Source organism: Colobus angolensis, unplaced genomic scaffold (genome assembly GCF_000951035.1).
Source record: "Colobus angolensis palliatus isolate OR3802 unplaced genomic scaffold, Cang.pa_1.0 Scaffold44, whole genome shotgun sequence".
Lineage (NCBI taxonomy): Eukaryota > Metazoa > Chordata > Mammalia > Primates > Cercopithecidae > Colobus > Colobus angolensis.
This window is the reverse complement of record NW_012117821.1, coordinates 360,882-376,531: the sequence shown is the minus strand read 5'-3', so window position 1 is coordinate 376,531 and position 15,650 is coordinate 360,882. Positions and strand designations below refer to the sequence as shown.

General features: G+C 60.1%; 1 protein-coding gene across 1 annotated transcript in view; it reads left to right on the top strand.

The window, feature by feature from the left end:
* The first annotated feature begins 65 nt into the window (after positions 1 to 65).
* The window catches only part of CACNA1B (calcium channel, voltage-dependent, N type, alpha 1B subunit), a 274,453-nt gene continuing 258,868 nt past the window's right edge, over positions 66 to 15,650 (top strand). Inside the window, exons 1-2 of the mRNA XM_011957386.1 lie at positions 66 to 347; positions 3,888 to 4,027. Coding sequence (XP_011812776.1) covers positions 66 to 347; positions 3,888 to 4,027 — 422 coding nt within the window. The remainder of the gene's footprint in view (positions 348 to 3,887; positions 4,028 to 15,650) is intronic.

The following is a 15,650-nucleotide window of genomic DNA, read 5'->3' as shown; positions in this document are numbered from 1 at the left end:
CACGGGTGTGCCGAGGGGCTGGCGGCCCAGACTGCTGAGGCCCCGCCTCGCGGCCGCCCCTAAGGATGGGGGCAGGGAGTGAGGGAGACCAGGCCGCGTCTGCCAGGAGGGGTGCTCCGGACCTAGTTGTCTCAGCCCCTCCGGAGACGGCCTGGTGGTGGCTGCTGCACTGGGCGCTGCTGGCCTCGGCCGCATGTCTCTCTCCCTGCTGCGCCTCCCGGCCAGTCCTTAACCCACGCACTCCGTTCGAGTACATGATCCTGGCCACCATCATCGCCAACTGCATCGTGCTGGCTCTGGAGCAGCACCTCCCTGAAGGGGACAAAACGCCCATGTCCGAGCGGCTGGTGAGTGCCGGGCTGGAACTGAGGGCAGGGTGGTGGGGAGGCCGCGACTCCACTCTCCTTTAGGGTCTGTGCCTGAGCACAGTTTCTTTGGGTAGGGTCGTCTGGGCAGTGCCCCTCTCCGCTCAAGGAAAAGGTAGCCCTGGCGGATAACACCTTCCTCGAGGGCCAGGGCAGCTGGGGTCACCGGCTCAGCCCTGGGCGTGGCCACGTTAGCCCTGGGCCAGTCTGCCCTGTGCCACGAGCTACCCCTGCACCTCAATGGCTGTCCTGGTTTTCGGGGCTAGACTTTGATCCAGGAACCCATGTTCTAAACTTGGGGTGGGGAAGGGGCATTCATGTCTTCGGGAAGGTCAGCTCTGAGCACCACGTGTGCCCTGCTGGGCTGAGATGGGCTTTGGCCTGAATGTGGGAACCCTGAGCCTCTTCCTCCAAGTTGTCTTGTGTGAGCCTGCTTGGAACCCCTTCTCCAGGAGGCCTCACTGTCCTGTGGGTAGCATTCCTTCTCAAACATTCTGAATCATTTTTACCCGTCCCTAGATTCCAGCCAAGAGGCCCCTGTGGTAGCCCCCATTGGAGCGTAAAGTCTGTGTGAGTCGGGGTGCCAGGGCAAGGTCTCTGTGGCTCAACAGGAGGTGGGGTGGAAGACCAGCCCTGTGGCGTCTCTGGAGGGGCTGGGTCAGAGGAAGGGCAGCATTTTGGAGGTGAGCACTGTTTCTGAGGTCAGAGCACGTCCCCCAGTCCCTGCTCTTCCCCGATGCCTGGCCCTTTGGGTTCCAAGTGCGCCTAAAGACTGGAGCCTCCAGGAGGGCAGAAGGCAGAGCAAGTGCAGACCCAGGGATTATGGGGCCATAGACATCCAGGAGATGGCCTCTCTGGGGTGTCAGGAGCTGCTCCCTCTTCCACTGAACCTGGCTTCCGCCCCCACTAGCATCCTGAGACAAAAGCTATTCAGACTTTAGCCCTGAAACTGAGCCCCCTTTGAACCTGGGCCACCGCAGGCCCAGGAGTGCAGAAGGGGAGACAGGGAGCCTGCCCTGGAGGTGAGGCACCAGGAGAAGGTGAGTGGTGGGTGGCCGAAGTGAGGAGGTCTTCATGGAGCACCGTCTGGAACACCCAGTGGTCTGGGTTAGGGCAGAGTGTGGGGGAGGAGTGTGGACAGCCCAGCCGTGCCATGAGGCAGGCGTGAGTCATGGTCCCTCTGGGGGACTTGGGCAGGAGCCTGGTGGGGCCCCTTGCTTTCTAGGGGCTGGAGAAGAGGGTGAGCGTGAGAGGAAATAGCCAGAGAGCCTTGAATGCCAAGCCACAGGAAGCAGGGCAGGGCCAGGGTCAGAGGGACGCAGACCTAGGGACCAGGCCAGGCAGTGGGTGTCCGGCCTTGCAAGTTCCTGCCTCGCAGGTGTGGGAGGGTTTGCCTTGTGGTCATGGGTTGGGGAGGACTCTTCTAGGGCGGACGAGCTAACCTGTTGGGAAAACTGCAGAACGTGCCCGCCCTGGGCCAGCCTAGAGGTCTGGGGAACTCTTGACCAGCCCTAGTCCCATGTGCAGGCCCAGCCTAGTCCCAAAGGCATCCCTTGGGATAGAGGGGAGGCTGTGCTGCTGCCCACGGAGCAGGTTGAGGCTGGGTGGTGCAGGGGTAGCCCCTCAGTTGTCTGCCAGCCTGGCTCTGGGCGAGGCCCCCTGGGTTCCCTGCCTCTCGGGGCTGTTTCCCACCCCCACATCGACTCTGGAGCTACCTGGAGCCAGGCCCCAGCTTGCAGTGCAACACCAAGCTGTCTGCACACCCATCCCTCCCACCTAAGCCAGCCATCAACCATGGGCTGGGCAGGGCAGAGCTGTGAGGAGAGGGCTTGGACTGGGGCCTCCTTCCCAGCCGAGGGGGCTGGCCGGTCCTTCCTAGGCATCGGCCTATTCTGTGTTCCGCCAGGAAGTTTCCTGTGAAGATCTGTGTCTGCTGGGGCCCCACTGTTCCCCTGGGCAGATGGTCAGCAACCCCACCCCTTGGGAAAAGGGGTCCCTCCTAAATAAACCAGGCCAGAAGCCTCGAGGCTAGGAAGAGCACAGGCGAGTCAGCACGGGTCATGATGGACCCTTGGGTGCTGGTAACTTCCACCAGGCACTGCCAGCCAAGCTTTGGGACAGCTCCACCACAGGACAGGAGGAGCCCAGGCTGAGTAAGGTGGGAGTCAGATGCGGGAGAGCCCTGGAGAGCCTGGCTTCCTGGGAAGGAAGGCACAGGCTGTGGAACTGGTGGCACTCACCTCGCCTGGCAGCCCAGCAGCTGCTTCCTCCTGTGACCTCCACAGTCCTGAAGGCGAACCCTCAGGGGAGGCCCTTGACACTGACCTCCTCTCCCCACCCCTTTCACCTGCTTCCTGAGGCAGCAGCCCCGGAGTGCAGGTGTCCGACACCCCCATACCAACCCTGCATGTGCAGCTCCCTCAGCCCAGCTCCCCGGGCTTGCCTTGCACAGGGCCTTTCCCTGCCATCCCCACCCATGTGCTCACAAGAAGTCTTTGGGGTCTCCCCAAGCTCCACACAACCCTGTCTCCACCCTGTTTGCTCTCCCAGCTCGGCACTGGAAGGGCCTGGCTCTGCTCTCTCGTGCTCAGTAACTGTTGGCTGGAGCTCAGCCTGGGGTGCAGGAAAAGGATCTTTCTAGGATCAGCTGTCTTCATTCCTTTGTGTGCTCTGTTCCCTCCACCTGGATCTCTTTCTCAAAATCAGCTGTGGAAGCCTTGCCTGCAGGCGCCACACCCTCTGGGAGGCTTCCTGTGATCTGAGCCCAGGGTGGCTCCCAGCCTCAGGCCTGGACTGTGGCTCGCTCCCTGCAGGGTCCTCACAGATGTAGTGGTCATCGCTCAGCACCCTGAGGGCCGAGGTTGTGCTTCTCTGTTTCTGTTGTTTTCTGGCGAGACGTGCGTGTTCTGGTTACCCGGGTGCATGTTGAATGCATAACGGGGCTGGACTGAGTTCAAGAAAGCCTGAGCTGTATCCAGGCAGCTTTGTGCAGGCTCCCACCTAGAGGCTGCTGTGGCCTCTGCCTGGCTCCTGGGCGTCTCTATGCCTCTGTTTCCCTCATGTTAGAATGGGGATGACCTCCTGGGGTATTAAAGGGCCACCCTAGTTAATACAGGAAAAACTACCTGATAAGCACCCACATCTAGTCCTGTTACATCACTGTCTTCCCTGAAGCAAGGCCCACTGCATGGTGCTAGCAGGGAGGTTGGGGCCCCGCGGTGATGTGAGCAGAAGCTGAGATGCCAGGGTGGGAGGCACGAGGGGCCCGCAGGCATCACTGGGATGTTGCTGCTGTAAACAGTGGTGCATCCCATTAGGGGACACGTGCAGACAGCAAGCAGGCTCAGTGATGGGAATGGCGCCTTGGAGAATCTGCAGGGTGTTGGGGGCAAGATGAGGAGGGTCAGACCCTCACAATGGCTGTGGCCTGCACACAGCGGGGTGGGGTCCTCACCAACCGTCTCTGCCTGCTGCTGCACCGGGTGGGGGCCAGGGGTGACCGCTGTTCTGCACTTCTCCTAGGACGACACGGAGCCCTATTTCATCGGGATCTTTTGCTTCGAGGCAGGGATCAAAATCATCGCTCTGGGCTTTGTCTTCCACAAGGGCTCTTACCTGCGGAACGGCTGGAACGTCATGGACTTCGTGGTCGTCCTCACGGGGTAGGCAAGCTGGGGCCGGGAGGCCCAGTGTGTGCGGCCCGGGCATGTGCTGTCTGCTGTCTGAAGCTCATTTGCTCTGTGGGGCTGGGGTGGCTGCAGTCTCCTCACTGGGGTCCCCCCACAGCCCTGCTGGAGATGAATGAATGTGAGGCAGTCTGTTTGCCATCCTGTGTGGGGTGGGGGTGCTTCTCCCAGAGATGCCAGTGCTGTATTTCTCACTGAAGGGAGGATCACAGTGACCTGTCCCCAGAAGGCGCTGGCTTGCAGAGCCCACTGGCCAGGGGCCACCAGCTTCCGTGGCTGGCCAGAGCCAGCGTGGTGCCAGCTAGAGGTGGCTTTGCTACCCAGGTGAGGGGGTTCCTAGGGAGGAGGAGGGCTGGACTTCCGGCCTCACGCAAGCCTGTGGTCTGGGAGAGGCACTTGGCGTTTTGAGTTCTTTTCCTGCCTGAGACACTTACCTGTGGTGTCCACCTCGCTCAGAGTCCTTATGCTGCCTGGGATGAGGCTGTGTGTATTAAGTGCTTTCACAGTTCCTAGGGCCAGGAAGGTGCTTCAGCAGTTTCTCCTCAACCACTTTCCCTAACAATAGCTTGCGATTCCCAAAATAACCAGGACATCTAGAAAGTGGACTTAAGGGGCCCGGATGGGAGCTCAGGTCCAGTGCTCTGCAGTCCACCCTCCAGGGTGTCAGCTTCCCAACCTGTGCAGTGGGCACCGTGAGTCCTCTTTCCTGCTTCTCTGACCGGCAGGTGGAAGCTGGGCTGGGCTGCTGTGGCTCTGGTGTGGAGAGTGGCGGCTGGGGAGTGAGTGCTTGGGGAGCTGGCCCCGCAGAGCCTGTTAGCACTTCAGTGTCAGAGGCTCTGTGCTGGGCCAGGGACCGCTGTCTGCTCTTTCCTGAGCCTTATGGTTCTGAGGCCCAGAGCCCAGATGGAAGAGGAGGGAGCAGGCCCCCTAGCAGTCGAGAGCTCTCCTTCCAGAGCCCCATTCTCACCCAGTGACTGCCCCAAGATGCCTGGTGCACAGGAGGGTATATGGAGGGGTGTTTGGGCTGGTGGCAGAGGAGGAAGGAGGTGGCTGTGGAGTCCTCGAGTCTGGGGCTCATGGCTTCAAGGCTCTGTGTGTGTGAGGGAAAAGCAGTCAGCTACACGGCCTCTGGACTCTTGGGTGAGGCCCTCAGAAGGAGCCTTGCATTGCCTGCCTGGATCCTGGGGTGCTGCCCCGATCTGCTCTGCCTGCTCCTAAGCCTGGGGCTGGCCCCTGCTGGGTGAGGGCAGTGTTTACAGAACTGGGCTTGTGGGGGTCGCACGGAAGGCTCAGCCCCCAGAGCTGTCTGTGATGTGCTGGGCGCAGCAGCACTGGGGTGCCTTCTATGCCTTTCTGCAGCATGGCCCTGGGGTAGAATTTATGGAAGGCCCGTGGGGGTCTGTGGTTCCACTAGCAGTGCTCGTTGGGGGCTGGGGTGGGAGGTGGCTGGTGGAGAGTGCGGCCCCTCGGAGGACTGGGTGCTCCCCCATCCAGTGGGCACTCCCAGAGGCAGCCCAGGAGTCACTAGCTGTTTACCTCTCTCCCTCCCTGTGGACCCAAGTCCCTGAGGACAATGGTGTCTTATTTTTTTCAGGGGGTCCCTGGAGCCTCACTTGGGGTGGGTACCCGGGAGGGGACAGCGAGCCTCTGTTGAAGTAATGAATTGTTGGGGTATAAGCAGTGTTGGGGGGTGCGAGCCAGCGGGGAGCTGGGTGGAGGCGGCAGGACCCGGCCTCATGGGGGCACTGTCCACGGTGCTGAGTGTGTCAGCCCTTGAGGGCCAAGAGAGGAGGCAGGAGGAGTTGAAGCAAGCCCTGGGCAAGACCCCTAGGTCTCCCAGCCCACATAGACTGGGTCCAGGGCTGCTCCTCCTTCCCCTCTCCTCCCCCTCCTCCTCCCCACTCCCTCCTCTGTTTCTCTTGGCCTCTCTCCCTCCCTTGCCTCCCTCCCCCTCCGTCCTCCTCCCAGTCTGCCTGTCTAGCCCTTTGTCTCCCCTCCACGCTCTCTGTCTCTGGGCTTCTTGGTGTCTTGGTGTCTCTCTGCCTCTCCCTCCTGTTCTTCCTGCCGCTCCTCTTTCCCTGTGCCTGGGTGTGTCTCCGCTCTCCTGTGTCTGCAGCAGGGCCTGGGCGTTGCTGGGTTGGCTTCCAGGTTCCTCCGCCTCCACACATCTTCCCTCCAGGCAGCCTGGGCTGTGCGGGGAACCCCGGGTGGGAGGTGATCTGTGTCTCACGGGGCCACATGCTGGTTCCAAGTCACGGGGGGAGCCACTTTGCTGCTCCCATGTGGGGCACCTGGGGACACGTGAGCTCCTGTGTGTGCCTCTGTGTGTAGAGGGGGCTGGGTTCGCTGTGGGGTGAGTGATGGTCCATGGGGAGCCCAGGGAGGAGCCCTCACCTCATCCCTGTGAGCCAAGGGCCTGTGAGTAGTGGGCGGTATTTCTCATTAGTTTGTTGTTTTTAATTAGAGTTGATTTAATTGGCGTTCAGAGGGCTGGAGGGAGAGGCAGACACCCTGGTCTGTTGCTTGGCAAAGTCTTGAGCACCCTCAGAGGCCGGCTGGGGCTGCTCTGCTCCTGAGGCTGGTGTGGAGCTGTGGAGGAGGCCCTGGGTCCATGCCTCCTGCTGCCTGGGGAGGCTCTGAGCCTCTGTTCTCACCTGGGAGGGAAGGCGGGCGCTCTGCTCCCTTGTCTCCTCTTTGCTTCTCTCCCAAGACTTGGGGGCGCCCTCCGTGAGCCTGCATGTGTGCGTCTGGGCTGTGGGCGGCTGTAGTTGGCTCTAATGCTGCCGGGCCCCTCCTGCCCTGGGGAGCAGCTGTGGGTCCTGGGCTGGGGTCCCAGCCTGGGGGTACTGTGAGGATCAGAGGGTGCTTCTGAGAAACCTCCAGGCCTGTGAAGGCTGCTGGCGGCTTCCTGCCTTTGTGTGTGCCCAGGGCCTCTAGGCCCTCGGTTGCCAGCCGTGCTCCTGACTGGGTCAGCCCGTGCGTGGCCACCTGGAACTCCTCTGACTCGCTTGGGCCAGGGTGAGGACACAGTGGCTGGGTCCCTGCCACGGGACTCTGCCCCATTTCCAGGAGGGCTGCTGGTGCCTGGCCATCTCCAGTGGTCGTCTGAGTGGATCATTTGTCAAGAGAGATTCTGGGCCCGGGAGTGAGGCTTCCCTTCCCTGGCTTCCAAGAACACCGTGCTACATGGGTGGGGTCGGGGCTGAGCCGGCTCCCCACACAGAGTGGGCCTGGGGTGAGGACAGGGGCCCGGTGGTGTCTGACATGGGTGCTCCAGCAGTTCACCCCAGCAAGAGTCCCACTGAGTGCCAGGACGCAGCTCTTAACGACCTCAGGTCGCGGGGAGGAGGTGGGAAGGCTGCCTCTTCCCTGCCTCTGTCTGCCCTCCTGTCTGTGCCCCGTCCACCATCCTGCCTTCTGCTCAGCTCTCTGGCCCTGTGTCTGTCCAGCCAGGTGGGCTGCCCTGCTGCCAGCCCTCCCTCCACCCGTTCATCATTCATTCAGTGTTCATGGAGCCTCTGCCAGGTGCTGAGGACTCAGGAGTGAACGAAGACAGCTGAACCTCTGCCCGCTGGGCCGTGTTCTGGGGACAAGATGCCTCCCGGGCCTGGGTTCTTTGCAGCCTGGTGTGGTGCTCAGCAGCGTAGGCGTGCACCAGAGAGCAGTCAGCGGGTGGACGGATGAGTGGATGGTGATGAGTGCCGTGCTTTTTTTCCCACATATGAAATGGGATAAAGCATGCAGGGTGCAGGCCTGGGGCTTGCATAGGGTCGTCAGAGGAAGGACTGGAGGGTGTGAGGGGTGAGCCATCTAGCAGCCTGGGAAGAGGTGTGGCTGGAGGTGGTGATTCGAGGGACATGAGTGTCCCAGTCATCTTCAGAGCTTGAGACCACCTAGGATCCCCAGGGAATGGGGAGTGGGGAGGAAGAGCTGCCCTCTGATGGAGACCAGGGCACCTGGACTTACGAGTGGCAGCTGGTGGTGAGGCTGGTGGAGCAGCGGAGGTGTGCCTGGCTGTAGACGGTGTTCTAGGAAGGAAGAGCGTGTTCTGCTCTTCAGAGGCCATGAGAGGACCCAAGGCTGTGGGGCACTGCACCCCATGGGTCTGAGGTAGGAGCTGGTCGAGCCACGTGGTGGGGTTGAGGGCTTGCTGGGAATGGGAGGAGAGGGGCTGTGGGGGGCACCTATGGGCAATGCTTGTCTTTTAGAGAGTTTTGCAGCAAAGTGAGGCGGAGCGATGGGCAGAGGCAGGAGGGAGATGGAGGCCAGGAGAGTTTTATGAAGTTGGGGGTTTACAGCCCGTCTATGCCACGTGCATAGTCCAGGAGGGAAGAACAAGTGGACAACATGGACAGAAAGGGGACAGCCCTGGAGCCACGAGGGAAGCAGAATCCAGGACCTCCGGGAGTGCGGGCCTGTGCATCTGCCTAGGCCAGCAGGTGCAGGAAGGGTGGCGTGGAAGTTCTCTCACTGTGTCTGTTTCCACTGAATTTAGAAGCACGTCCGTCAGCCGAGGTGGGGTGCGAAGAAGTGAGACAGAGGGAGAGGGAGCGGTGAGTGAGTGCGTGGACTGGAAGCCCCTCCATGCACTGCCCCAGCCTTTCACTCCCCCTGCCCCGCCCCCCATCCACCCCTTCCTTGTCCCCTTGTCATCCATTCACTCATTCCTTAGGAGGGAGCTTGTCGAGTGCAGCTACTACCTCCTCATCCCTGTTCCAGTTGCTGGGGACACAGTAGTGCACAAAACAGGCCGTTCCTGCCCTCTCAGAGGCTGCGTCCTCCCGAGCGAGGCAGGCGGTGAGTGTTGCAGGGAGTTGGGGTGTGCTGTGTCCTTCCACTGGGGTTGAGTGGCCCCTGGGGAGTAGCTCCAGGAGGGGAGAGGCTGTGAGGGTGGCGGGGGCAGGGGGGGCCTTGGCTCGGGTGTTGGAGGGCTCTGAGTATAGGTGTGGCCCGATTGACTCGTGATGGGTGCTGGGGGCGCAGTGTAGATGACAGGGAAGGAGAGTGGGAGCCGGAAGCAGTGATCCAGGTGGGAGTGGTGAGGGCTTGGACCAGGGAGTGGCGCTGGAGAACGGGGCAGGTGGGCTCTGACGCCCAGAGAAGGTAGAGCCCAAGGGAAGCCCCATGGAGCCTCCGGAGTCCGTCATCCATCAGTGCAGGTGCCTTTACCCTTCTGTGCCCCAGCCAGTCTCAGACATGTCCATGCTCCCAGTCCTGGCCCCACGTCACTGCCTCTGCCCTCCCAGGCCCCACAGGAAGCCCCTGTCACAGCCTCTGGCCCTGTGGGGCTGGTTCCACCTGGGGGTCAGGGACATGGGCATGGTGACAAGTCAGGGCCCTCAGAAGCCCAAAGCCCTGGGCGTCCCCACCCCTGTCATGGCTCTAGCCTGGTGCTTTGCTTCATGGTCCTTGGGGACATCAGAGAAACATGTCCTGGCTCAGGCAGGTAGCTCTCCTGGGGAACTTGCCAACCACAGCTTCTTGTTTTAGTCTAAATTAAACTGGGATTTCTTTCCAGGACGTGTAATTAGAGCCCAGCTTCCTCCCTGGACCCAGCCTCCTGTGGGTTGAAGAGAGGGTGTGAGTGTGTGGCTGCTGCACCAGGAGGGAGTCTGGTCAGCAGAGCTCAGGGGCTGAGGCACTGCTGACCCTGAGCTTCCTGGGCAACCACTGTGGCCTCCTGTTCTTTTGGGCTTTGTGGACTCAGGCTGATTCAGATGGTGGCAGGCACTTCTGGGGCACAGGGAGAGCCAGGCCCAGCCCAGGGCCCCACAAGGGTCCCCATGGGCAAGGAGGGTCCACCCAGGGGGAGCAGCGGCCCACGTGCAAGTGTGTGGCCCAGGGATGCTGCCTTCCCACAAGGCAGCGTGACACTGTCTGAACACAGGTGACAAGAGACACTGAGCCCGAGTGGCCAGGACACGGAGCATGGGCTGAGCTGGGCGTGTCCATGCTGTGATGGACAGCCTTCTGCCACAGGCTCTGCTTCAGCCTGGGGTCCTTGGACTGCAGCCCTGTGGGAGGTACAGCACCCCAACCTCCAGTGCCGTGTCGGGCTGGGGTTTGCCAGACGTCGTCTCTGCTTCCCTACCTGAGGCTGAAAATGGCCTTTGAAGGCCCTGATCCTCCCTCTCTTACCCCTAGTGTGGCTGGAACCAGTGGAGTTCTGACAAGTCCCTGGAAAGCAGGGGGAGCTCCCATGTTCTGGGGCTGAGGTCACTCACTCCAGGCATTGCCTGGCCACGGGCTCCACAGCCCTCCTCGTACTGTGGTGTCAGTGAGAACCCACCTGCCCCACCCCACAATGCAGGGCCCTGGCCCACGTGCAGTCCACATGGTGTGGCTGCGAGGGCCAGGCAGGGCGGCGGGAGGTGCCTGCTGATGTAGGACCCTGTGACCAAGCTCTGGTGCCCCTTCCTGACAGTGGCCTCCCGTCGGGCCTCTGCGTCCCTGGGGACAGGCTGACGGCCATGCTGGGGATGTAACAGCCTCCGCGTCCCTGGGGACAGGCTGACGGCCATGCTGGGGATGTAACAGCCTCCGCGTCCCTGGGGACAGGGTGGCGGCCATTCTGGGGATGTAACAGCCCGAGGAGGTGCTGCTCTCAGGGTGTGATCCTGCCCGCCTCTTCAGCACACGCCCCTGGCTGGGTCTTTATGGGGGCCTGGCCTACGCCCCCGCTCTCTTTCTCTGTGTCTCCCCTCTCCCTCTCTGCCTCCTTCCTGCATTTCAGGGTTCTTAACACTCTTCTGACTGGGGGGCAGAACCGGGCCCACTGGGAACCCCCAGGGTCTCCTGATTCTGTGTGGGGCGGGGGTCCACTGCCTGGGCGTGAGACCTGGGGCTTGGCTGAGCTGTGCTTGGGAGGCTGACCCTGGCTTCAGGCTCCAGTCCTGTGGGGTCTTCTCTGGGGTCCCCGCATCTCCATGTGTGCTATGCTGCCTGAGGAGCCCAAATCCAGAGATTCCTGGATAGAAGCAGTGCAGGGCTGGCTCACTGGACGGGGCATCGGGCCAGCATTGCAGACAACTGGGGTCTCTCATATGCCCGCCTGGCACAGCAGACCTGAGGGAGGGTTGGCCTCTCTGCAAATCTTTCACTCTGGGGCCTGGAGAGCAGAAGGAGCCCAGGCCCAGGGCTGCCCTTGGATACCGCAGACTTTCCCAGGGGGACGGGGGACATGGGTGGGAGATAGGGAGGTTTCAGCTCAACCCAGAGAAGGACTCTTGTCACTCATGGGGTTCTGGGCTGCTGTCCTGAGGCAAGTGGGGATTGGACCAGGTGGTCTGTTCTTTATTCATTTGTCCCTTGATAGGGGCCAGGTACTTGCTGGGCACGATGGAGCCAGGCCCTGCCCCCTGGGGTGCATGTTCTGCCAATGGCAAACTCCCCGTGCCCAGGATCCACTCTGTGCTCCAGGCCTCTCTCGACAGTGACTGCAGGCCAGGCTCCAGGGCTGGGCGGTGCTGCAGGTGTGCACAGAGTCCCCCTTATGTGCCTTTCTCTTCAGGGGTCCCACCAGGAGGGTCAGTTGGAGGCTTGATTTCCTGCCCCAGCAGGTGGAGGGGTCGGGGTCCAGGGAGAGTGGTGGTGGGGACAGTGAGCAGCAGGGCTGAGGGCTGTGAGGCTGGGGTGAGCTGAGAAGCCTTGAAGGTCGCGGTTCAGGGAATCTCAGTCCAGGACCCAGTTCTGAGGGGACAGTGCAGAAGGGATGGGGTAGGTGGGCGGGGCTGCCTCTGGGCCTGGGACTGGCCATGCTTGTCTCTCTCCGTGGTGCTGATGTATCCATCTCTGGCTGTGGGTGGGGGATAGAAAGGCGGGACACGGCTGTGTGGTGGCGGGGGCACATGCCCACTCCTGGGGCCGTGGCCGGCCTGTGCGTGGCCAGGCAGGTTGGGCTTTCAGGGCTCATGGCTGCTTCGAATTTTGGGTCTGTGGCTGGTGGGCTGAAGGAGCATAGCCAGGGATCTGAGATGGGCTCTAAACTTGTTGTCAATATTTAAGAAGAAGGAACTTTCACATAAAAACCCGTGTTTTCATCTAGCTTGGGAGAAGTCCCTGGAGCCCCGCACTACCTCTGGAGCAGCTGCCTCTGGATCTGGGAGGCTGGGTGGGCAGTGCCAGGCTGGCTGTAGAAGAGCCACCCCTCCCAGGGGCTAGCCTGTTCCAAGCCGTCTGTGGCCTCCTGTCTAGGCTCAGGCCCCAGGTGCTCGCTGGGGCTGCTGCGTTCCAGTGCCCAGGGGCGTCCCAGGCCTGTGGCGGCTGGTGAGGATGGCTAGGCTGATGTGGTGTGGTGGCTGGGGGGCAGGGGACCTGCATTCTGTGCAGATGCACCCACAGAGGTCAAAGAGGTTCAAGTTCGTACCCCGCGAGGGTGGGAGGCTTGCCCCTGTGGGCATGTGGTAGTGGACACCCCTTCTTGCTTCCCTTCTCCTCCTTCACACTGGTGTCCAGAGCTGCAGCTTCACACCGAGGTGAGAATGGTTGCTAATGACTTCTCAGGCCCTGGACTAGAAGAGGTGAGAAGGCACGTGCTGGCTGTGGGGCTGTAGAGTGGAGGGGCCTCCACCCTGCGTGCCTGTGTGCAGCCCCACCTGTGCTGAAGCATCTCTACTCCAGCCAAACAGGCAGACGCTAATGCAGATTCATTCCTAGCAGGTCACATGGTAGCACCCCCCACCCAGTCCCTGCCCTCTCCACGACCTGCTGTGAGCTCCTTTCTCCAGGAGGGCTGTGCAGACCCTTCTAGTCAATGCCACCCTCCCTGTCTCCCCTGAGAGCACAGAAGCCTGGTGAAGAGGACCCGGCACCTTGGTCCCCCTCACTCTGTGTGCAGCCTCTGTGTCTTCTCCACTCCCACCCCTTCTTCCCCACCAGGCTGACCTCTCTTTGCCCTCCTCTCTCCCCGAGAGGTCTCCCCGCTGGCTCACCTCAAAGCCCAGCCTCTACTGACAGGCTCATTCCCTTGAAGGACTGGACACTGGTCTGGTGGGGAGGCTGGAGCAAAGCAGCACAGCCAGGGCACTGCAACAACAGACATTTCCTTCTCAGTCCTGGAGGCTGGAGGCCCAAGATCAGGGTGTTGGCAGGGTTGGTTTCTGGCGAGGCCCCTCCTCCTGGCTGGCAGATGACTGCCTTCTCGTGGTGGGCGATGCTGACCCTATGGACCCCAGACCCTGGGGCAGGTGGGATGCAGAGCCAGGCCTGTGGGGTCCACTGTGGCCATGCGGCTGCTGCTGTTGCTGGTGCATTGTGTGAAATGGTTAGATGGTTTGATGTTTGTAGAATCTGGCATAGCTCTCCCCCTTTCCTCTGATGGTGGGTCCTTTCTCACGCTTCTCTGTCGTCAGCCTCTGGGCCTGATAACACAGCTGCACGGGAGCCACAGGCACCCCGAATGGCCAAGGGTGGGACCAGGTGAGGAGGAGGGGCCCTGTGAGACTGCAGGCAGGAGGGACATCCCCTGGCACAGGGCAGCCTCCCGTCCAAGGGTGGGGGCTCCTGAGCGCCACCTCCTGCTCTGCCTGTCGGCCCCACCCCAGCACCTGCTGTCTCAGAGCCTTGCTCTGGGAATACAGCGTGTGGGGAGTGAATGGTGTCCCTGTTTCCATCACGGGCCTCTCAACATTGGGTGGCATTCGACACTGCAGGCAGACAGGGAGAGATGAGAGATCAGGAGCAACAGGTGGGCCGGCCGCCGTGTTTCCATTGGCGTGCCTCGGAGGTGCGTGGGCTCCCAGAGCCCGGCAGGCCTGCAACGCCCAGGCACGCAGATACGGGGACACACAGAGGGGCCGCCATGGCGCTGCGTGTCTCGCCTGGTGCTGGGCTCTGTGCCATCTCCAGTGAGGGGCTCTTTCCAGGAGGGCAAAGGCCCCCCACCCTCCCAGGAGGTTCCTTTACTCCATGGACTTGTCAGGGTCCACAGCCTGGGACTGTGGGCGTGTGGGTGAAGGCCCAGTGCGCAGCTGCTAGGAAGTGGGCAGCACAGTTCCTGAGACATGAAAAGGGAAAAGAAAAAATAAAAGCTGGCCCTTTTTTTTTTTTAAGCTGACTCTTTTGTGAGGTTTCTTATGTGCTGGCTGCTGTTTTAATACAATAATTTTATAACTCCAAGAGCTAGATGCTGATATTAACACCCACCCCCGCTTTAAAAAAAATTGGCCCGGCGTGGTGGCTCCTGTCTATAATCCCAGCACTTTGGGAGGCCGAGGTGGGCGGATCACGAGGTCAGGAGTTTGAGACCAGCCTGACCAACATGGTGAAGCTCCATCTCTACTAAAAATACAAAAGAATTAGCCGGGCAAGGTGGTGTGTGCCTGTAATCCCAGCTACTCGGGAGGCTGAGGCAGGAGAATCACTTGAACCCAGGAGGCGGAGCTTGCAGTGAGCTGAGATCGCGCCACTGTACTCCAGCCTAGGCAACAGAGCGAGACTCTGTCTCAAATAAAATAAAATAAAGGTTTTATTTTGAGCTAATTATAGATTCATAATAGACAGTTGTAATAAATGGTATAGAGAGAGCAGCGTACCCTTTACGCGGCTCACCCAAAGGAAACCTCTTAGCAAACTATAATAGCAGGTCCACAGGGTCATGACTAGGTGCTGAGATTGACACAGTCAGGGCCCAGAACAGCCCGTCCCAGGAGGGGCCCTCATGCTGCCCTTCTATGGCTGCACCTGCCTTCTTCCTACCTCACCCCTCTTTACTCCCTGGCAACCACTAATCTGTACATTTGTATAATTTTGTCATTTTGATGATCTTAGATAAGTGAAGTCATACCTTCGGATTGGCCTTTTTCACTCATTTGCTTCCTGAAATACTATGAACGAAGCTGTATACACATTCATGTACAGGTTTTTGTGTAAACATGAGTTCTCACTTATCTGGGATAAATGACCAAGAGTACAATCATTAGGCCATGCTGTAGTCACATTTTTAGTTTTTTAAGAAACTGCCAAACTGTCAGCCAGAGTGGATGTCCCGTTTCACATTCCCAGCAGGGCAGGAGTGGTCCCGTTTCTCCACAGCCTCGCCAGCACGGGGGTTTTCTCTGTGTTTTTATTTTTTTGGCTATTCTGATAGACGTGGTGATCACTGTGGCTTTGATTTGCATTTCCATGGCCAGTGATTTTGGACCTCTTTTCATGTGGTTCTCTGCCATCTGCATATCCTTTTATTTTATTTTTTCTTCAGATGGAGTCTTGCTCTGTCGCCCAGGCTAGAGTGCAGTGGCGCGATCTCTGCTCGCTGCAAGCTCCGCCTCCCGGGTTCGCGCCATTCTCCTGCCTCAGCCTCCCAAGTAGCTGGGACTACAGGTGCCCACCACCACACCTAGCTAAATTTTTTTTTAATGTTTTTAGTAGAGACGGGGTTTCACCGTGTTAGCTAGGATGGTCTCGATCTCCTGACCTCGTGATCCACCCACCTCGGCCTCCCAAAGTGCTGGGATTACAAGCATGAGCCACCGTGCCCGGCCCTGCATATCCTTTTAGTTAAAATATGTCTTCATATATTTTGCTCATATTCCAGTTGGATTGTTTGATATTAGTCTATTGCTAGATATGTGGTTTTTCAGATACTTTTCCTACTCTGTAG